At 36.2% G+C, this 24,396-nt stretch overlaps 2 protein-coding genes and 1 long non-coding RNA gene across 4 annotated transcripts in view; 2 read left to right on the forward strand and 1 right to left on the reverse strand.

Annotated features, from left to right (window-relative positions):
• The window catches only part of LOC106673913 (transcriptional repressor scratch 2-like), a 129,446-nt gene that overhangs the window by 37,528 nt on the left and 67,522 nt on the right, over positions 1-24,396 (reverse strand). The window lies entirely within an intron of this gene.
• LOC112127026 lies at positions 13,520-15,137 on the forward strand. The gene has a single exon (XM_024227289.1). The coding sequence runs from the start codon at positions 13,727-13,729 to the stop codon at positions 14,543-14,545; it is 819 nt and encodes a 272-aa protein (XP_024083057.1). The 5' UTR covers positions 13,520-13,726; the 3' UTR covers positions 14,546-15,137.
• LOC106673914 lies at positions 18,456-23,184 on the forward strand. The gene is made up of 3 exons (XR_001341442.2): positions 18,456-18,587; positions 22,961-23,075; positions 23,132-23,184. It is a non-coding gene; the product is annotated as an uncharacterized LOC106673914 (long non-coding RNA).

Below are 24,396 nucleotides of genomic sequence, written 5' to 3' on the forward strand. Positions count from 1 at the left end.
ATAAATAATTGGATTCGTTCCAAGAACTCTGTAATTCCATAAAATACGAATTTTTATTTCAATAAAATTCATTTATTGAATTTTTAATTTATTTTTAGATTTGATTATTCGGGGAATTTTGTTCCTGATGTTCTATGTTCTACTTTGCGATTTAGAAGCCTCTGGATTCCAAATTATTCCAAGATAATAAGAAGTAAGAAGGACATGTTTCTAATGTCGAAAAAAAACACAAAACTAATTCATATTGGTAACTTAGTTTATCTTTTATAACTCTAAGCTAACTTCTTTTTCTTCAAAGTTATTATCAACGTCTTATTTTGCTGGAAAACTATTTTTTTTCTTACAGGCCATGGCTACAATATTTTGATTCTATGCTATTATCATTAAATAAAGTAAATATAAACTCAATAAAAATACCTCAATATTTTTACCAGAAATTCTAATCTATTTACATAAGCTGTGATGATGAAATTACGTATAGTTTATAATTTTCCAAAACATTATCAAGTTTATATTAGATGAGTGGAATCATATAAAAAATATCCTAACTTTTTTAAATAAATTGAAAGGATTAGAGATGCAAAAAATAAATTCTTTTATTTTCCCCAAATTTTGTTTTATTCTGTGAAAAATTCTAAAAAATTCTAAAAATAAATTATTCTGAGAAAAGCGTGGTAAAAACATTTAACAAGAAGCAAAGTTGCTATTTGTTGTTTGTACTAAATAAAAAACCTTCAACAGAAAACATTTGTAAAAAAATGTTTTTCTTAAAATGTGAAGTTAGGAGATTTTAGGGATTCAAAGAATGAAATATCCACTTTGTTTGTTCTTAAAAAAATATTTAAAATTACTTTTCTAAGATGCTCGGCTACAAATGACGTATTGTATTTTGTAGGCAGCTTGAATTTTTGTCACTGATGAGTGATTGTTTTCGTATTTTTGCATATTAAGTTAATTTATTTTTCAAGGTGCAAGTTTGTATCGGTTTGTAATCTTTTTCTCATCCCAAAAAAAGTTTTTTTTTTAATTTTTCCATGAATAAACTTGAAGTACTTTGGAGTAAATGCTCAGCATACACAAAAAACAAATTCAAATTTGTCCGTGGATCAAATACCAGCAAGCTAATGGTTTGTTAATTGAAAATAATAAGAAAAATGTGTTAAATACTGGTTTGTCTCTTCGTTCGCTACCTTACAGATAGTTGGACTTTGAACCCTGATTTAGGAGAAAAATTACTTTACTTTTATTAATTACGTTTACTTTCAACTTGCTTTACCCTTTATAACTACTAGGATAAATACTTTTGAAGTTATTTTAAATTTAATATTATTACATCCGTTATTAAAACTCTCTGTTTAAGGCTGTTGCATAAAATTTGGGATTCATAACATTATCGGTGAGAATAAGTACAAAAAATCAACGAAAACTTCTCAAACGTTATTTTTTAAATCTCCAGTTATAATTTGTTTATAGAGGACAAGTTTGTACCATTACGTGAAGTTTGGTAGATCTCCTAAATATTAAGTATTTTGAAGTTTATTTTTGTTATGTTCAAAAAAATATTTTTGCTCGGAAAATATATATATATTCCTAATAATGGTTGTAGTTATTAACATTGTTTTATGTACAAACAGAATATCACAACGTGAGAATTGTCATGTTGAATACGAAAAAATGAACTGAAAATAGTTAAACTTTATTAATAAAAACTCACTAATTTCGTGGTCCGCTTGACCAATTAATATATTACAATTAATTAAGGTTTTTAGTTGAGATAAAAAAGTCAGTGTCACGAGCGGGATTCGAACCCACGACCTGCGGCTAGATACGCCGCTGCTCTACCACTTGAGCTATCGTGACCTCGATCCACTCGGACACCAACTTCCCATCTTAACCCCACCTTTTGAATTTTCCCTCCTTTTTGCACATGATTTGAAAAATGGCAAAAAGGAGGGAAAATTCAAAAGGTGTGGTTGAGATCGGAGGTTGGTGTCCGAGTGGATCGAGGTCACGATAGATCAAGTGGTAGAGCAGCGGCGTATCTAGCCGCAGGTCGTGGGTTCGAATCCCGCTCGTGCCATTGACTTTTTTATCTAAACTAAAAACCTTAATTAATTATTAATAAAAACGTAAAAATTGATTTCATTAAAGTTTCACTTCTTCGAAGCAAGAATCACAGCTTTTTGTTTGTGAGCTTTTTCATTTTTTTATAACGAGGGTTCGCAACAACAGAGGTTATATCAACCCTTGGGATGCCTGTGTTTTTGAAAGAAAAAAAAACCCATTAACATGCATGTGAGATTAGTGTAGAATGGAAATTCAGGAAAACAAACTTATCATAATGCACATAAACTTTGTCAGCCTAAAAGAGAGTCTGGAAAAAACGAACGGTGTAACAATCTCGGTATTGCTTCTTGTCAGTTTGCTGAATCAGAAGGAGCATGTCTTATATTCAGCCGTGTCAGCAGTGAAAAGGCTGCACCGGCTGAAAGACCGAATCAAATGAACCGTATCTGAATAAAATCGAACGGAATTACCAAAAAAGGTGAAAGACGACGGGAAAAGACAGCCGATAAATAAAAATAATTTTTGGATAGAGTCGAAGGAAGTCATTATCACATAAAAATGACAGTTTGCATTGGAAGGTAAGAGGAAGTCAAACTGAAGTGACCAGTTTCACGGCGCTAATAGTTCACCTTACCCGCAACACGGCTGGGTAATGAGGGTATGATAGTACCTCTGCCCCGTTTATTAAGAATAGCCCATTTATACACACATGTTTATGTTAAAAAATGGTTTATTTAATATTCCAATTAATTTAAACATCAATAAATGTTAAAAAATTAATATGAACTATAAAAATATCTAACGCATTATTAACCAATATTTCATAACAAAATAAAGCTGTTATTTGGTTGTAGGTTATTGGTTTTCAATCAAGTCACTACTGGAAACCTTGTATTGTGTGTAATCTGTGTATGCTTCGTCGTTGGCCTTCGTAGATAGTGTGAACAAACGTCGACTCGTGGAAAACCGTGGTTAGAATGGAAATTCCTGTAAGTAAATCCTTTAATCGTTTTGAACAGTCTGGAGAGTCATTTGAATTTCATTATGACAGTGTAGCACTGGTTGAAATAATCCTTAGAATCCAGTGTAAAACGGCGAACATTCTGTCCGAGCTTTCATTAACATATCACGTATTTTTACAAAAATTTTCATCGAATGTAGCATACGTTTGAAGTTTTATAATTAAAATGTATTTTTTATATGGTTAATTAATATTATTATCTATGGCAAGTTATACATACAAGTCAAAAGAAAAAGCTGAAAAGTTAGCAGTTTATCTGAGTTCTTTCTTTAGAGTTTCGGATTCACTGATTACCAAAATTTATCTTCCTTCAAAAACACCTATTGTGGATTAACTCCTTCTAATTCCCAAATTTCGAAACATCACTACCCATAAGATAATTTTCCAATTTTCTAGATTCCTCTTAGCTTATTTCTTTAAGTGTTAATAAGGCGAGTATAAAGGATTATTATTTTTCTTAATTTACGCCTCCTGCGAGAAACGTCTGTTTGTTCTTGCTTAAAATGATTCGGGAATTTATTTTGCACGTGGTGAATTCATTCAGTTTATGTTCCTTTCTTTTTCCATTTTCGTTCAGTTTTGCTTTTAGTATTACTTTAGAGCCAGCCAATTTGTTATTACTTGCTTTCAATCCTCTCGTATTCTGAAATCTACATCAGATTTATTTGATAACATTTTTTTAGGGTTGGAAATTTGCAAAGCCACGCCAGACTAGGTTTGAATCGAACTTAGATGAGGTTAAGGCTTTTAGTGCTGCTTGGCTGTCTGACAATATTTATGTATTTGCTCTTTTTATATCTTAATAAAAAGTGTGGTGATTAGTGACTCCTTATACAAAAATGTCTTTTCTATACCGACTTCCTTCCCCACATCTTCAAAATCTATCGTATATAAACATAAAACAGCAAAATCTCACTGGCACTCTCAACACGACACGCAAGAATGGCACAATTACACAGAAGACAAACACTTTGAGTGAGTTGAAATACTTTGGTTGAATATAAAAAATATATATAAAAACTAAAGAAAATATGTATATAAAAATATATTATATCATTGTATAAATGCACTTTTCCACATCCTAAATATATTTGTTAAATGTAAACAATGTTTGTAAATCACAGGTCCTGAAGATGATCTTAATAAAGATCAAAACGTTGGCACGATAAAGAAAATGTTTTTCTGAAACCTACATCACACCAGACCGCATCTCACGATTTCTGAATAATTAATTAATAAATGTTTTGTACCCTACTCTGAATAATTTTGTGTATAAAATTTGGGCCTGTGATACCCCACTCCAATTTCCATTTTAAATACTTTGTTTAGTAGTTTCCGGGTTTTTATCCTTCCAAACAACTTTTGTTCTGTTTATTGGCAGCGTCTGTAAAAATTTTACTTTAATTTCATTCTGACTTGTTTGTAACCATCGTATTGGGTTTTGAAAATGTTTGTTTTTTAGGACTTTATAATGACTTACTTTTACTTCTGATTGGTTTTTTTTATTGCAATAGTGGCAGGCCCAGAGCAACTTTCCATGCTGAAATGTGGCGAGAAATTGCGCCTGTTATGTTCAGACATGCTAATCTTTGTAATTTCTGAAATTTATCTTGTGTATTTTTTGCTAAAGTTCGTGATTACCATACTAGAACTCAAGAAGATTAGAAGGGTAAGTTTTTCTTCTCACTCAGAAAGCTATGTTTGAATTTCTACCATTTTTTCAACCAAAATTTTGGTCAAAACTTGTTATAGCCTTCACTTTTGTAATGGCTTGTTCTAGATGAAGTCTTTGGATAAAGGAATATTTTTATTTTTTTAATGAAGGTGTATTTAGGGTTTCTAAAACTTATTGGTTTAGTTTTTTGCGACTTGACCAAGGACCCATATTCACGAATCACATTTATATTAAATTGATGGGACTTTCATTTGAGAAGAAACAATTTGATCATATTTGTCACTACATGGTCATCACCATAACATATGGTAAGATATTTTAGCCAATTTTTCAATTAGTATAAATTTTAAAAATAAAAGTTTCATATTTGAAAACGTTCCAAAAAAATTAATGACTATCTTTTCATTATTAGCACGGTACTTGTGCCGGCTGATTTGTATGGGGAAAAAGAGCCTGAAAACTCTACAGTCGACAGTGGGAATCGAACCGACGACGGAGTCTATGAGACAAAATCTAACACGCTATCCAATCTGCTCCTCGGTGGTAGATTTATGGAATTTACGGGTTATTAACTCATTATATGATGTAATGACTATAAAATGTTGATTTGCAGTTTACAATAGATAAAATAAAATATAAAAACCAAACTCATATTTAATATTTGACGAAATTTCAGATTTTATATAAAAAATCACTTTAAACGGACAGTGTCGAATTAAAATGCTCCCAAAACAATGCTTACTTATTTTTTTTTGGTTATTTCTTGAATGCTATCTACAAAGTATCTTTGTGAAATGATTTAAAAACTGAGACCGGATTTTTTTAAACTTTTTCAAAATTTAACGGCCCTGAATTATGAAGAATGAACACGGTTTTTTTAAAGACAAATAGTAACAAAAAATCTAAAACATTACATTTTTGATTGCTCATATAGAAGAAAAAATCGATAATGTGTAAAATTAGAAAAAGGTTTATTTGGCTATTTCCGGAGAGGTTTTGTGAACGAGTCATTTATCATTCAGCACATTATTAACAGTACGTTAAACACCATGGGTGAGGTGCAGCTAAATTTGATATCGTCTTCTGAACTCCTCATTAGGTCGGTGAAGTACGTTAATAGAATATTATAACTAAGTTAACTCTCTTGAGTGTACATTACTGGAGGGTGGGAATTTTGAAATTGTGTTGGCGGGGGTTCGGCCTGGTTCTGACAGGGCCAGGAGCAACTTCTAATGGGATTTCAGGAGGGTCGCAACCCCTGGTACCAACCTTTCCCTAAATGCCAATGAAGGGATAAATAATGCAGGTCCTTCTGCGTCTCGTACCAATCAAAGCGCAACTTCGGCCTTCACAATTCCCCATCTCCTTCCCGGCTTCATCAATTTTAAACACCGAAGATGACTCTCCTTTCTAGAAAAGAGACTTTCTTCAACGTTTGACTGTTGAGAAAATCTTTAATCTCAACAATCCTTCATTTCAAATTCGTTTTTCAAATAAAAGGCTGCTTAATTGTTCAACTCATTACTTATAAATAGTTGCAGGGAGAGAATAAATTTAAATATTATTTCTTAATTGAACAACTAAACGTTCAAATCATTAATAATATCATTGTGTGGTGATTAGTTGATCGATAATTATTCAGAAATCGTGAGATGCGGTCTGGAGTGATGTACGTTCCAGGAAAACATTTCTTTATCGTGCCAATGTTTCGATCTTTATTGAGATCATCTTCAGAGCTCAAAGTGTTTGTCTTCTGTGCAATTGTGCCATTCTTGCACTCTTAACACGACACGCAAGAATGGCAGAATCACACAGAAGACAAACACTTTGAGCCCTAAAGATGATCTCAATAAAGGTCGAAACATTGGCACGATAAAGAAAATGTTTTTCTGAGACCTACATCACACCAAACCGCATCCCTCGATTTTCGAATAATTATAAATAATTCATAAGAGTTGAGATAAAAAAGTCATTGACACGAGCGGGATTCGAACCCACGACCCTCGGCTAAATATGCAGCTGCTCTACCACTTTAAAAATGCCAAAGGAAGAAAAATCCGAAAGGTTCGTTTGAGATGGAAAGTTAGTGTCCCATTTGATCGAATTCACTATAGCTCAAGTTGTAGAGCAACGGCGTATTTAGCCGAGGGTCGTGGGTTCGAATTCCGCTCGTGACAATGACTTTTTTATCTCAACCAATACCTTACATAAAGATTATTTAATTATGCCTAATGTAAAACCTAAGAACCTCTACCTTGCAATGATAACAATTGTATTACAAAGTAAGAGGCAAAAACAGCATATATTAGCGGGCTTAGTATTCCCCCAGCGGGAGCCCTTTATATGGTGTCTTGGGTCCTATCAACGCTTCGTTGATTCTAAAGTAAAATTTTCTGTTTGATATTAAACAAGAAAACATTTAAAACTGCCAACATGTTCAGCGTAACATTTTATAAATAATTCGACCTAGCGCAGGTCTTAACAGGCTGACAAAATATTCATTTCCAAAGAAAAATTGGCCGTTTTTCGTGCAAAACCCGGGTGGTCGGTTTTTTTTGATGGGTAATGTATTTACTAACTATAATTATTCAGAAATCGTGAGGTGCGGTCTGGTGTGATGTAGGTTTCGGAAAAACATTTTCTTTATCGTGCCAACGTTTCGATCTTTATATTATCACTGGGCACTCTCAACACGACACGCAAGAATGGCACAATTACACAGAAAACAAACAGTTTGAGCCCTGAAGATGATCTCAATAAAGATCGAAACGTTGGCACGATACAGAAAAGTTTTTCTACATCACAGCAGACCGCATCTCACGATTTCTGAATAAAAATATCATTATTGTGAAGGAGTATTTTTAAACAATTCTAGCTGAGTGTGCTACTTTAAATGGACTCTTTTAACTGTCTAAGAAGAATAAAGTTTCTAACTTTTATTTGTGATTTGTCGTTTTAACTTTAATCGCTCGTCGATAAGCAAGTCGTTTTATTTTGATTGGTTTTTCGATTGGGTAATGATGGAAAAGTGAGTGCTGCTGAGTCCATCTCTTTAAATCATGGGACTAATTTTACGACAAATTTGATCGTTGTGGTTCAAAACTACCAAAACAAACCAAGGCCTGGAAACTGAATAATAACCTTAATTAAATAACTCGGAACAACTTTTCCGTCTGAATATAGTTATTTTGATTTTTTTGTGTGCAAATTATGGCTGAGGTCAAAAATTAGTGTACACATTGTAAAGCCATCATCCGTATAAATAAATTACAATTAATTAAGGTTTTTAGTTGAGATAAAAAAGTCCATGGCACGAGCGGGATTCGAACCCACGATCTTCGGCTTGATACGCCGCTGCTCTACCACTTGAGCTATCGTGACCACTCAGCAGTGGCGTATCAAGTCGAAGATCGTGGGTTCGAATCCCGCTCGTGCCATGGACTTTTTATCTCAACTAGAAACCTTAATTAATTGTAATATATTAATTAGTCAAGCGGACCACGAAATTAGTGAATTTAACGTATAAATAAAATTTTTGAGTACAGTTTGTAAGTTCTGAAAGACAAAAATTATTTTATTCTATGACGAGGGTCCCTAAGAATAACAAATATGATCATAAAAATGTTTAAAATCTGCAGTTGAATTAATAAAGGATTGTCGTTAAGTCATAGTTAAATAAATTTACATAAATTGATACAACACAGAAATTATAGTAGCATTAATATGAATTAAGATAGAAAAAAAGAATTGTTTGTCTTGTGCAAACAAAATTACAAAATGTGAACTTAAAAGTTGAGAAAAAAGGGACGAAAAGTTGTCTCATGTAGCAAAAGGGCCTAATAATATTGACATATTAGTCTGTTATGAAGGGAGATTAGGTGTTGGTAAAAAGAGATAAGGAAGGAGCTTAGGGATTGGACAAGAAAGAATATTCTAGAGATTTCTGATCCTAGATCGAGTCGTCCTGCCACCATGGTTGGAATCAGGGAGGATGCTGTCAAAAAAAAGTCTATTCAGCATTCAAGTCTTGCTCTTCCAAACCCATTCAAACTCACGTTTATTCTTAAATACAGTCTCTCCTATTTACAACAATCTGAAATATGCCTACATATTGTCATAATTAGGCTTTAGTAGATGATTGCAAATTTTTTTCAAGAACGACTCAGTACCAACATTGCCAAAGATTGCTAAAACAATAAAACATAAACTTTATTACCCCCTTCAAAATGAACATGTAAAGTTAATACATTCTCTAAAATTAGGTTTAATATCATCAAGCATTCATTATTTGCAAACTATTATCATAAATTTTCTTCTTATTCCAAGAAACAGAAGAATGAAGTACTGTACATCATTCCAGCAATGAATCTTTTCACGTCTGGGGAGAAAGAAAAGCCGGAACATTTTCGCTGTCGAGAAATACGTCTTAATATCAAATAGAAACTTCATCAGAGTTGATGATTCAGCTCATGATCTGTCCCTCATAACGGATATTGGGCTTTTAGATGTACTAAGAGTATGTTAAACATGCCGCATCAAAGGGGGAGGTGCTGTTAAAGGGGTAGAACTTGTTGCTTCAATCCCACCCCCTTCGGAGCCACAACAACCCATCATCATTCGACGAACTCAAGGTTGGCCGGAAATTACTGCTAAATTACAAATTCAACTCGGGCGAATTACGGCAATGTCGCCGGTCGGCCTGGCTGTATAACATTTGCCAGAGGTTAAGGAATTCATTACAAAGATGATTCTGAAGTAAGTTTTCTGTTTTACAGAAATATATATTATTTCCGTCCCTATAAAAGACAGAATATGTTAGAGGTATAAAAACTTTTTTGCCGTCGTGCATTGAAGGACATTCAATAAAATAGATGGTGGATTCTTATTGCATGTTATACTTTCTTGAGTGAAAAATCGATAGCACTAACCTTGGGACTGATCTCCCCTAATACATCAAGGATGGAACTTTTATGTAAGGTGAGAGATGATTTTATTGAAATTACATATTTTCAATCATTCTACTTTTATCGGTAATTTATCTCCCTTGAAGAACATCGTAATAATTTATACATGTTTTACTATTGAATATATCGAAGAGGTTTTGAACCATTAAAATTGAAAGAAGAAGAACATCAACGTTCACCGTCTCATTCATTTATCTCGAAATGAGGGGAAATTTTTTAGAGGGACTTCCTTTTATTTTTAATCTACTTTTGAAAATCTTCCGAATCTAATTCTTATGGAGTCACTAGATTTGAATCCTGGTGTTTTATCAAAGACCAAACATTCTATATGCTATTATTTCAAATAATTCCAATAAGATCAAATGGGCTTTTAGAAAGATTATCAAGTATATCAATTAGTAAATATTCTTAACCTAGCAAATTATTAACAAAGTTTCAAAGTCCTGATGAAGAAAATGGATCGAGAAATTTTCACTTATATTTTTTTATATTTTTGTTTTAGGACCGACAAAATGGCAAGGTCTGTCCTCTTTATCTTTGCATTTTTCTCTTATCTTTCTCGCGTTTTAAACAAACTAATTTTATTTACTGATTTTCCAGTCAATCTATGATGCTTTATGACATAACAGCACCAATTCTTTCTTTTCTGTGTGTGTGGTGGTTAGTGACCGTTAATCGATTAATTATTCACAAATCGTGAGATGCGATCTGGTGTGATGTAGGTTTCAGAAAAACATTTTCTTTATCGTGCCAACGTTTCGATCTTTATTGAGATCTTCTTCAGGGCCTGGGATTTACAAACATTGTTTATATTTAACAAATACATGTAGGATGTGGAAAAAAGTGAATTTATACAATGCAAAATATATTTTTTATATTCAATCAAAATATTTCTACTCACTCAAAGTGTTTGTCTTCTGTGTAATTGTACCATTCTTGAGTGTGTTTTTCCCCTTCGTCGGCTCTTTTCAGCCTCAAATGATCTCAACAAAGATCGAAACGTTGGCACGATAAAGCAAATGTTTTTCTGAAATCTACATGACACCAGACCGCATCTCACGATCTCCAAATAATTCTGAAAAAAAATTTCTGAATAATTCTTTCTTTTCTTTTTTTTCGTTATACCAGCCTCTCTCTATCTCAGGGCTTCGTCATTTGTGCATAAAATAACACAAATACAGAGAAAATAAATAAAACCATGATAGTTTTCTGAACATTCAAACTATATCAACGTACCTACTCGATATTGCTTAGGGTAATTGGGAATATGCTCGTCTGTTCACGCAGATAAATTACTTCATATTTATGAGTCCATGGATCAAATTAATTCTTTCAATTAATTAATATTTTTATGTAAGGTTTTGATTTGAAACGAAAAAGTCAGTGTCACGAGCGGGATTCTAACTCAAAAATGGCAAAAAGGAGGGAAAATTCTAAAGGTTGTTGGTTGAAATGAGAAGTTGGTAACCGAGTGGATCGAAGTCGCGATAGCTCAAGTGGAAGGGCAGCGGAGTATCAAGCCGAAGGTCGTGGGTTCGAATCCCGCTCGTGGCACTTACTTTTTCGCTTTAACCAAAGCCTTAAATAAAAGGACTAATTAATTACATTCACTCATCAGGCTTTGTTGATGCTACACTAGAGTACCCGATATTTTTCGGATTTATTGGGGATTCACACTAATAAATTATATTCACACGTGGTTTCCATATTTATAATAAAATTATATTTATTAAATTAAACGATATCATTAAAAATGTTTCAACACTGAATTTCAAGGGTCTTATAATATATAATCTTTCTTTTTAAAAAAATCGCTAATTTGATGATAACATTTTTCAAATGATTTGAGTTACTGTAAACGGAAAGTTAGAAAATGACAAAAGGAATCCCAATTCTGAAAATCTGTGAGTTAAGTTGCTATAAACTTAATTGGAATTACACAAAACGCATAACTCTGTTTGTGAAGGCAACATAAAACAAGAGAATTTCTGGCGCGCTAAATCTCCTAACTTAACCCTTAGCCCCGGGTTGCGATTCTAGTTCTACTTTGCCCATCTAATTACAACATATATGTTATTAAGCTGTTACAATTTATATGTTATTGTATACAATTTGAAAAGGCGGAAAGTTTTTAATATTTAATAGTAATAATAATAAAATTCGATCCGCTTAAGAAAACCGAGCAATAAAGAGCATGATAAAAAACGTGACAGTATCAGGGACTGCGACGTCCGTGAAGCTTTTCCTGTCTAGAGCACGGTTAATAGGTGGCCCCCGAAGAATCTAAACCGTATGTGCCCGGCATGCAAATAAAGGATGCTCAATGAATCCAACATAATTAAAGTCAGTCTTTGGCTCTACATAGAGAGCTAGTACTTCCCGACATAAGAATTGTGCTCGAGCACGGCAGCGAATCTGGGAATCTTTGGGCCCCTTGGGTACAGGGTTGTTTTATATACTATATATANATATATATATATATGTTTCTGTACTTAACGTGTGCTGAGGGTGAATGTAATTATTAGCGTGAATGTTTATTGCAAACGGGCTGATGAATTTCGAAAATGAATTTTTATAATGACATCTATAATCGCTAAGAAAGTATTTTTTGAAATTACATACATATTTGCTCTCTCTGTATATATGAAACAATTCCGTGACTGACTGTCAGACAACGCACAGACCAAACTGCTGGATCTAAACGACTGAAAGTTTGACAGTGCAAGTGAAGCCCTAGGGAGGACTGGACTGGCCCTGAGGACGGTGCTTCGTCTGGGCGACAGACCTACGCCGCTCTTGACTCTTCCTGCCCTACTCGTCCGTGACGATATGTCGAAGTTGCCCAAATCGTGTACACCGCCATACCTCTACAAAGGCAAGATTTATAAACTTAAAAACATATACACCGGTTTTCGTCCCGTTTTTACAGACGGGTCGAGGACCGACGATGTTGTGGCGTGTGGCGTGTATAGCGAGGGAGCGGACAAGTCTTGGTCGTTGCCTCCGCACTGCAGCGAATACCCGGCAGAAACGTACGCGATTTTGCACGCTGTCGAGGCGGTGCGGACCGAGGAGGGTTCAGCCTTCCTCGTATGTACCGACTCTCTGAGCGCTGTTTGGGCACTGCGTGGACGGATTCTCTGAGGACCCTCTGGTCGTGTTCTTGCTAGAAAGATATACCGAATTGGAGCTCCTCGGAAAAACCGTGGTTGTGTCTGGGGCCCTGAACAAATCGGAGAGTAACGAACGCGCGGACGCGGCGGCGAAAGCTGGAACGTCTCACCGTCCCTACCGGACAATCGAGATCAGTCCCTCTGACACTAAACGAGCTGTAAAAAAAAAATGATACGGGATAAATGGCAGCGTCAGTGGGCAGGGTCATCCGAGAGCTCCTTCGTGTTAAGTGCACGACCTGCAGATTGTCCCCCGAGGATCTGAACCCCAAAGAAGTAATAGTTATTACCAGATTAAGAATACGCTATACTCGGTTGACACATGGGCCCTTGCAAGTGGGCCAATCCACCCGCAGGTGTCCGTTATGCAGGGAAAGGTTGCTCGATGTGTCCCACATAGTCGAAGCGTGTCGTGCATTGGCTCCCTATAGAGCGCGAGTAGTCATGCGGCCAGATTTAAAAAGAGTTCTCGGACACAGCAGCGAGTTTCAGGGTCCTCTGTTTTGCTTTTTAAAGGATTTGGGAATTTTTTATTGTACATAGACATAAAGGTATATGTTTTGAGTTTCTGTGTCTTGCATGAGTGAATGTATTTATTGATGAGAATGGGGAGGAGCTGATAATAGCTTTGCAATCGCTTCTCAGGTTGTGAGTGTGGCGACCATTTTGGCAACACTGCCTCAAAAAGTGAACCTTCCGAGACTGCTTTTGAGAAGTTATTAAATAAAGTATCTTTCGGCCGAACACGTGTTGCTTTCGTACCCCCCAGTGTTTAAACCAAATTGGTGACCCCGACGATTTCGTAAGTTTATCTACGCATTTCATAATGTCTGAAAACGAAGAGGAAAAGGCTGCGGAGCCCGTTATAGCCAGAGTTGCTGTGAAACTGCCTCCCTTTTGGAAACAGAAGCCAAGCTTATGGTTTAAACAAGTAGAGTCCAGTTTTTACGTTTCTGGAGTGATCGCAGATGAAACCAAATTTCATTACATTGTGAGCTGTTTGGACGGAGAGGTGCTCGAACAGGTGAGTGATATAATCAACAATCCTCCTAAGACAGATAAATACGACACTGTAAAAAAGGTGATAATAGATGTGTTTGCCGATAGCGAACAGTTACGATTAAAAAAACTGTTAAACGAGCTGGAACTAGGAGATCAGAAGCCTTCACAATTATTCAGAAAAATGCGCGATTTAGGTGGAGCGAAAGTCGGGGAGGAATTGTTGCGATCTCTTTGGCTACAACGATTGCCCAGCAATGTACACTCAACTTTATCGGTACTCGGCGACGAAGTCGCAACCGGAAAATTAATTTCGATGGCAGACAAGATGATGGAAGTGCAAAGACCAGGATTGTGCCCATTGCAATCAGACGTTTCACCTAAACCTAGTCAGTGTTCCCTAACGGATGAGCGTTTACTCGAGCTGGCGCGAAAAATTGAAAATATGAGTTTAGAGATTAGTGAGCTTAGAACTCAAAATCGTCGCAATAATAATCGCCGTAATAACCAGATTTCACCACGAAGCCGCAGTTCCTCACCCTTCAACATAAACAACGTGGAATTTTGCTGGTACCATGCAACTTTCGGTCGCAGGGCTTCTAAATGTCGTCCCCCCTGCTCTTACGTCACCGCACCGGAAAAATAAATCCTCGGCTACAATTGGCGGATTGCAGTCGAGGTATAAATAACCGCCTATTCGTCACTGACAAGACTTCCAATATTAAGTACTTAATCGACACCGGCGCAGACGTATCAGTATGGCCAGCAACAAACGAAGATAAATGTCGTGGACCTTCAAAATTCTCTTTAGTTACCGCAGACGGTTCTCCTTTACACACTTTCGGCACTAAACTAATTAACCTAAATTTGGGTCTGCGTCGTTGTTTTCAGTGGCCATTTTTACTCACTACCGTCATGCAACCAATAATAGGCGCAGACCTACTTAGATATTTTAACCTACTGCCTGATTTGCGGCGTTCTTGTCTAATCGACGGATCAACGTTACTTCAGACACCTCTCGGTGTACAACAAACTAGAGCACCTTCGGTTTTTGTCATAGAAACATCTTCGCCTTTCAGGAAACTCTTAATGGAATTCCCTTCATTAACCCGACCGTCTATCGCGCCAAAGACAACGAATCATAATATAGAACATTACATTATTACGACTGGTCCACCTATCGCTTCTCGTCCTAGACGTTTAGCTCCGGCAAAACTAGCAGCTGCGAAGTGTGAATTCGATTTCATGGTACAACAAGGCCTTTGTCGCCCTTCTCGTAGCCCTTGGGCAAGTCCATTGCATTTAGTTGCTAAAAAAAACGGTGATTGGCGCCCTTGCGGTGATTATCGTAAACTTAATGCATTAACCGTTCCGGATCGTTACCCTATTCCGTTTTTACAGGACTGTACCCATTTTTTGGCTAATAAAACTGTTTTCTCAACCATCGATCTTGTAAGGGCTTATTAACAGATTCCAGTAAGGGAAGAAGATGTAGCAAAGACGGCCATTACAACTCCATTCGGTCTGTTCGAGTTTCCATATATGGTATTCGGTCTTCGTGGAGCGGCGCAGACTTTCCAACGGTTTATAGATCGGGTGCTTGAGGGACTGCCGTTTTGCTATGCTTATTTGGACGATGTTTTGGTGGCTTCGGAGTCTTATGAACAACATTTATCAGATTTACGTACGATTTTTCGGAGATTCACAGAATTCGGTGTCGCTATTAACCCATCCAAGTGTATTTTTGGCAGACAGACCGTACAATTTTTAGGTCATCAGATAACACAAGAAGGTTTAGCCCCGCGGCACGATAAGGTACAGGCCATCGTGGATTTTCCTCGACCGGAGACAGTGAAGAGTTTACGACGCTTCTTGGGGATGGTAAATTTTTATCATCGTTTCATTCCGCGGGCCGCTCATATCCAAACTCCCTTATTGAACGCCATTTGCCAGGGTTCTCGTTCAGATCGTTCACCGTTACAGTTTACAAACGAAATGACAGTCTCCTTTAATTCACTAAAAGAAGCCTTAAGCAAAGCGGCCCTTCTAGCCCACCCTAAGACAGAAGCTACTATTTCTTTGACAACTGACGCTTCGGATGTAGCAATAGGTGCGGTGTTGGAACAGAAAATGGGTCAACATTGGCAACCTCTGGCGTTCTTTTCCCGTAAGTTGGATGAAACCCAAAAGCGATATAGCGCCTACGATCGCGAACTACTGGCAGTTTACGAGAGTATTAAGTATTTTCGTCATTTTTTGGAAGGGCGTACCTTGACGATTTATACTGATCATAAGCCGTTAGTATATGCTTTCAACCAGAAGCTAGAGAAAACTTCACCGAGACAAACAAGGCAATTAACTTTTATAGCGGAATTTTCTACGGACCTGCAACATTTAAAAGGAAAAAGTAATGTTGTAGCTGACGCCCTTTCAAGGGTGGAGACGATCAATTTTCCTTCTTTTCTGGATTACGACATGCTGGCAGTACAGCAAGACTGCGAGGAATTGCAGGAGCTGCTTCTAAGGCCTAACCTGCGCTTCGCCACCTACCCAGAACCTTCTAAGCGCAAAACCATTTATTGTGAAGTTTCCACGGGCCGGATAAGGCCATATATTCCGAAAGAGTTTCGTCGTTCGATTTTTGACAGGCTACATGGTTTATCCCATCCGGGAACTCGCGGTTCCGTTAAACTAATTACCGAGCGATATTTCTGGCCGGAAATCAGAAAAGACGTCGCAAATTGGGCCAAGTCGTGCGTTTCCTGCCAGCGAAGTAAAATTCACCGACATACCAAAGCACCCTTGTCCGATTTTGCTGTCCCCGAGAGTCGGTTTAGCCATGTACATCTCGACATCGTGGGGCCGCTGCCTATGTGTCAAGGTTTCAGGTACCTTTTGACCGCCACCGACCGGTTTACTCGCTGGCTGGAGGCATTTCCGATTTGCGACCAAACGGCCGAATCGGTAAGCAAAGCTTTCATTTCGGGTTGGACGGCAAGGTTTGGTATTCCTTATAAATTGACAACAGATTTAGGTCGTCAATTCCAAAGTGAGTTATTCATTTCTTTAAAGCGTTTACTCGGCATTTCTTCGTCCAACACTACGGCATATCACCCTCAGTCGAATGGTTTACTCGAACGTCACCACCGAACAATGAAAGCAGCACTGACAAGCCACCTACAGTCATCGACATCATGGATCGATGCTTTGCCCTGGGTGTTACTAGGAATGAGGTGCGTGTTTAAAGAAGATATTCAAGCTACTCCATCACAATTGGTCTATGGGTGCAATCTTAGGCTCCCAGGAGAATTTTTTCATGATGCTAACAATCACGCACCTAATAATTTCGCTCAACAGCTACAAGACATCATGCGTAAGCTGCGTCCACCTCCAACATCACTACATGCTAAGCAAAAACCTTTTGTACACCCGGGACTCAGCTCTGCCAGCCATGTGTTCGTCCGAAACGACACTGTGAGACCACCCTTAGAACCACCTTATGACGGGCCCTTCGAAGTCAAAAACAGATACCAAAAATTTTTCGACATCAGCATGAATGGAGTTTCTAAGAGAATATCTATCGATCGCATTAAACCGGCTTTTGTGGACGCAACCTCGGGGCAGCAGCGGACTTCAAGTTCATCAGGTCCCCAGGATTCAACAAGCAAAAATGACAACCAGAAGAACATCAACGAGACAGACAAGCAAGAAGATGAAAGGAACAAACATACAACCTTAGAAGAGGGCAACCTGATGACACGATCGGGTCGGAGAGTGCATTTTCCAAAGCGTTTCCTTGATCAGATTGGTTTTTAACTGTACATACCTATATGATTATGTTTCAATTATAATACATGTAAATAAAAATGGACATTGTGCCTTTTATACGTAGCTTATTAAATTTTATTTTGTTGTCAACGTTTCATAAGGTAATATTTTGTTTTCTTTTGTGTTTTGTTTTGTTTCATTCCTTTAGGAAGGGAGGTAGTGTGGCGACCATTTTGGCAACACTGCCTTAAAAAGTGAACCTTCCGAGACTGCTTTTGAGAAGTTATTAAATAAAGTATCTTTCGGCCGAACACGTGTTGCTTTCGTACCCCCCAGTGTTTAAACCAAATGAGTATGACTTGGGCTGATGGCGGAAACTTTATAAAAATAAACCATCGATCCCAGTCTAGATTATTTTATTATAGAGAATATCGAGTACTCCATCTACCAAACAGTATGAGTGCGATCAATGTATATAAGTATGAATGTATTTAGTGTCGTGTGCGGTATTATGTTAGTGCTTCGGGGGTGAAGAAAAAAAAAACAATTCCGTGACTGATTGCCAGACAACACACAAAAAAACTAGCTGGATCTAAGGGGCTGAAAATTTTACAGTGCCTTCCTATAATGACATGGGTAGGCGCTAAAAAATGTTCTTTCGAAATTTCGTCCCTACGGGAATGATATAGGCAATTTTTTACCATGTTTAGACCGAAGCGAAATCAAGAAGAGAAGAATATCAGAAACCAGACGTTATATTAAAAAACCATATGAGCACTTTGCATTGCATAAAAAAGTTTCATTTAAACAGAGTCCGGGGGAAAGAAGTCGCGGGTAAAAACCAGTATATTCGTATTCTAGAAAATAGATTTAAAGCCGGCTGATGATGGAGGATTGAGTACCTCATCGACCTTATCTAGGTAGTTATATAATAGGTGTGAAGGAATATTGACTACTACACCAACCTAAGTGAGTGAAAGGTATGTAAACTGGAAAGAATGTACTTGAGATTATGGAGGTACTTCAAAACCGTCCATATTCATGACTTTGCTGCAACTGACTTTCATCATTTGGATAAATGTTTAACAACTACAGTACACAACAAAAAATCGTTCAAATCTACCTTTCAGAAAGTAAACCATGAACTCTTTTACGATATTAGGCTAAAAAACAAGTGTTCTTTCATTTTCCTATATTTTTGACCAAACCAGAGTGTTATGGGGTTAATTATCAACGAGGGTGTTTTCTTGTTAGCAATTAGACTGTTTCCAGGTTATTTGCTGTGATTCCTGATTGTCTTTTTCTAACAAAATTGAAGATAATAGGTACTAGAGACACTCTCACGTCATTTAATATGTCAAAACCCAAAGCATTATTAAATTTTACGTTCTTAGAATCGCCCTTGGAAAGAATGAAAATTTGGTACCCAAGAATATATTTTGGTGCATAAAACCTCTTAAACCCCTTTTAAAAGAGTAGCAATGGTGCGGTAAAAGTGAATTGCATTTTGTAAGTGAAGGTTGAACGTTTATTTGCTAAACGCTGTAAACACCGCTGCGATTAAAAGGGAAAGTTATTAATTTGAAACGGATCTTCAACAGTGCAAAGGTGGCTTAATGGAACGCCATTTAGAGACGAAGGTGGGATTTCGCCGTACTCGTAACCCCTTCCGCAACCGCCTTCAAGGGTAATTGGGGGTTAAGAGAGGGTAAGGAACGAGTCCTCCTTCACACAATAGCCTAACTTTACCGCACCTGATTTTGCTTGCGGGATTTAATTAAGACGTCACTTTCCCCTTTCATAAGCGCTGATTGAACTTTTCGGATAATGGACTATTTGGGGTTTGAATGTCAATTTCGGGCTTACAACTAAATTGGAGTGTATAAATTAGCCGGTTGATCCGCAAGTGGACAACTTAATTGATTTTTGATCAATATGAGGCTATTTTTGCTTCATATAACCGAGGAACCTGGCAACTGGAATCTAATAAAACCTAAAAATGTCAGTAAACACACCGCAATTGCGTACATTTTGGGAAATACTTATCTTTTATTTAAACCACAAATCAATATAAAACCTAGAAAATCTTTAGTTTAAATATTTTGAAATATTTTCAAATTTTTGTAACGTATAAAGCGTTATTTTGTAATAATAACGAGGATTTGACCATATGCTAAAGTTAGAGAAGCTATAAAGGACACCATCATTTGTTCTAATAAATAAATAACTCAATTATCTCAATATCAATATCTATCATAACAAATATTTTTAAATAAGTTTCTAGTTGTCAAGGAATTAAAAAAAAAACAAATTAGTCATTTGATATAGCGTAGGTTTTAGAAACAAAGAACATTTTCTTTAACTTCACTAATTTCGTGGTCCGCTTGACCAATTAAACATTACAATTAATTAAGGATTTTAGTTGAGATGAAAAAAAGTCAATGGCACGAAAGGGAAAACTCATAAGGTTGAGATGGGAAGTTAGTGTCCGAGTGGATCGAGGTCACGATAGCTCAAGTGGTAGAGCAGCGGCGTATCAAGCCGAAGGTCGTGGGTTCGAATCCCTCTCGTGCCATTAACTTTTTTTCATATCAACTAAAAACCTTAATTAATTGTAATTTTCTTTAACGTGCCAACGTTTCGATCTTTATTGAGATCATCTTCAGGGCTCAATAAAGCTCGAAATGTTGGTACGATTAAGCAAATGTATTTCTAAACCCGACGTCGCATCAGACCGCATCTCACGATCTCTCCAAATAATCATTTGTCACTAAACCCCACAGATTTGGTTTAGCCTTGATCCAAGCTATTTTCTTCTGCCATTCGCTTTTTACTTTTGACATCTTTAGCAGCGAGCTTGTTTAGCATGAATTTGTGTTTGATGCTTTTTGCCTGCAAGGTAAGGATACGTTGAAACGCGTCTGACAGGCAAAACAAGAAAACTACTGAGGCGAAAACACATTTATAGAGACAGAAAGCGTGCAAGAAAGGAAAAGTGTAGAAAAGAAAGAGAGCAAGAAACCAAAAAAAAAAATAGAAAGTAAGAGTGAGAAATAACAAACTATTGACGGGATAGAGAAAGAGAGTATAAAGAGTGTGTGTGTGTGTGTGTGTGTGTGTGTGAGAGAGAGAGAGAGAGAGAGAGAGAGAGAGAGAGAGAGAGAGAGAGAGAGGGAGAGAGAACAAAGACGGGTAGTTAGAGAAAGAGAGAAAATTAAAACGAGCTGGAGTGAGAGGGAAAAAGGAGAATGAATCAATATCGTTTTATTTTAAAGTAATGTAAATTTAGGTCTTTAACGAACATGGTTGAAATTAACAAAAGAAAGAGAGAGCAAGAAAGAGAGTGAGAAAGAGAGAGAGAGAGTGAGAGGGAGAGAGAGAACAAAAACGGGTAGTTAGAGAAAGAGAGAAAATTAAAACGAGCTGGAGTGAGAGGAAAAAAGGAGAATGAATCAATATCGTTTTATTTAAAAATATTGCAAATTTAGGCCTTAACGAACTTGGTTGAAATTAACAAAAGAAAGAGAGAGAGCAAGAAATAGAGTGAAATGAGGAGATAGAGAAAGAAAGAGAGAGAGTGTGCGAGAGAGAAAGTGGGTGTAAAAAAAGACGTAAGGGAGAGGCAACATAAAGGGTAGAATCTTTCAGAAAAAGAATGGAAAAGAAGTAAGAGAGAATGCAGGTAAAAAAAATATACAAAAATAAGTAACACATCTACAGAATAATAATAATAAATAAATAGAATAATAACGAGTAAGTAAGTGGGAGAAAATATTAAAGAGTTAGTAAAAGAGAAAATAAAAACACTTAGATAAAAGAGAGAAAGAAAGAGAAGGGGGAGAGGGTGAAAAAGAAAAGATGTAACGGAAAGAAAACATAATGGATAGAATATTTCAGAAAAAGAAAGGAAAATAAATAAGAGAGAATGTAGGTATCGAAAATATGAAAGAATAAGAAAGACATCTAAAATAAGAAAGCGTAAGTAACTGGGAGATAATATTAAAATGTTAGTAAGAGAGAAAATAAAAACGCGTAGATAACAAAGTAAAAGAAAGAAAAGAGAGAGAGAGTGAGAGAGAGAGAGTGAAAAAGAAAAAACTTAAGGGAGGCACAAATTAAGGGATAGAATCTTTCAGAAAACAGAAAGGAAAAGAAGTAAGAGAGAACGTAGGTACAGAAGATATGCAAGAATAAGTAAGAAATTGAAAATAAGAAAGTGTAAGTTGGCGACAATATTAGAGTTAGTAAGAGAGAAAATAAAAATGTGTAAATAACAGATAAAAAAGAGAGAGGGAAGAGAGAGAGAGAGAGAGAGAGAGAGAGAGAGAGAGAGAGAAATAGAGAGAGAGAGAGAATAATGATGTGTAGTTGGATAGAAAGTGAGTGTAAGAGTGTGAAAGAAAAAAGAGCGAAGATATTTAATAACAAATTAGTTTTTTAAATAAAAATAACATTAATAACATTATTTTTTCTTCGAAATGTCTGACAATAAATTTCAACTTAAGAATTTACTTTTATACAAATGATGCAATTAGTTGTCTAATGTATTCAAAATATTAAATATTTTATTACATCTTTAAGTTAAACTTGTAGTTATACTTAATCCAATTATCTATATTTATCGATTAACAAATCTTTGTGAGCAAATTATACTCAGTGGCCAATTTCCTCGAGCCGACGAGTAAAGCCATTTGGTCGTAAAAGTGTCTATTGGCAATAAATCCATTGTCATTTATCTACTTTAATTGGTCATTGTCGTTTAAGCAATCACTAGCCTTATATATAAAGGCAAATGAATGTTTCTGGCATAATCCACTTAGCGACTCCGCAAACAGCCAGTATCCGTATCAGGTATTTTAGCGCTAAGTGCTGTGTACGGTCCCACTAACAGTCAATTAACGCAAATCGTGGTTCACGAACTCGTGAATGACAATGCCTAGCCATTAGGTCACGGCTAATCAGCAGATAAATAACATAGATAGACAAAAGATAAAGTTTATCTATCTTTAACCAAAACTCATAGTTAACAATTTATTAGCGATAATAAGTGAAATGTTTTATGTTCAGTTAGCTAGCAATCTAAATAACCATAATTTTTTAGTGTATAATAAATTTCACAATATTTTGATAACATACACTATCTATTATAGTAAAAGATTGAATTTAAATAAAGTACGTAAAGGATTTTAAAAATAATTGTTCAGAAATCGTGAGATGCGGTCTGGTGTGATGTAGGTTAGGATCCGTTTTTGATGAGCAAGATTTTTCTATAATAGATCTTTTTGTATGTCAGAACGGTTTTCAGCATTTTACTCACTTCAGTGGAAGATCAGACGATTGAAACGAGTCTGACAGTCGAAACAAGCGAGATTGAACGGACCATTATAGAAAAAAATGAAGAAAAAACAGTAATGCAGGAAATAAAAAGATACCTTTTTTGAATATAAAGATATTTCTTTTATAGATATTCTGGCATAATAGTGGATGATTATTCCACAACAGAACCAAAGACCATTTTATGGATTAACGTTGTTCTATCTTCCTGTGATTGAAATAAATAATTGAGTTCATTGATATTTCTAGTGTTAGTTTTTTCTTAAATTATTACATTTTTTATTAATATTCACGAAAAAATTGTTGTCCAAAGTTGTAAGATTTCGTATTTTTATCAACCTGAAAATAAAATTACTCGTGTCTACCCGACAAGTACAAGTAAAGTTACCTTGATCTGATAACGACAAAAAATATTTAACTAGTTTTAACTAGTACTTGTACGATCTTCTTGATGTCTGTTTTCTGATGAACCTGCAATTTGGTCATTTAAGGTCATTTTGGTCTAATAGATACGTATCAACATTTCGTCATCTTCAGTAGTAGTTCTGAGTATTATTTGTTATTTGGAGGTCGTGAGATGCGGTCTGGTGTGATGTAGGTTTCAGAAAAACATTTCCTTTATCGTGCCAACGTTCCTCACTCTCAACACGACACGCAAGAATGGCACAATCACACAAAAGACAAACACTTTAAGCCCTGAAGATGATCTCAATAAAGATCGAAACGTTGGCACGACAAAGAAAATGTTTTTCTGAAACCAACATCACACCAGACCGCATCTCACGATTTCTGAATAGTTACCGATTAACGGTCACTAATCACCACACAGATTTTAAAAATATTTCCATAAAATAAGTATTAAAGCAATTTGACTATTAAAGTAAGTAGTGTAAATTAAAGTAGTACACACTAGTAAATTAAAGTGAGTAAAGAACCAACCGCTTGTTTCCGAACGCTTTGGTCTGCTGAAGTATTTAAGAACACGTCTGACAGACAATAACAAGTGATGGTAGTGAAACTTGAAATTAGTGAGGCAACTCATCCGTGGACATTACGCTATTTTCTTCCGACCTCGCCCTTAGAAGAAGATGGGAAGCTATGGATGATCCAATATGATCGTACTATGTCCCAATCCTTTTCACAATATGAAACTCCTCAGCACTAAGCTTGTCAAGCACACAGGTCAGATGAAATATCAAAAATGCAAACGAATGCTTATAGGCTTGCCTGGGAGGAAAACAAATCCACACTCCACAGAGAAAAATTGACGTACAACACATTTGAAAAAGTCTTAACCAATATGTCCCATCAGTTTCCTTCCTGGTTCATTGGAGCATTCCTGAAAATAAGAAAATGGTTTCCCACAAGTGAAAACGTAAGATACGGTGGAATACA

This window comes from Cimex lectularius, unplaced genomic scaffold, assembly GCF_000648675.2.
Source record: "Cimex lectularius strain Harlan isolate CLEC.00 unplaced genomic scaffold, Clec_2.1 scaffold42, whole genome shotgun sequence".
Classification (NCBI taxonomy): domain Eukaryota; kingdom Metazoa; phylum Arthropoda; class Insecta; order Hemiptera; family Cimicidae; genus Cimex; species Cimex lectularius.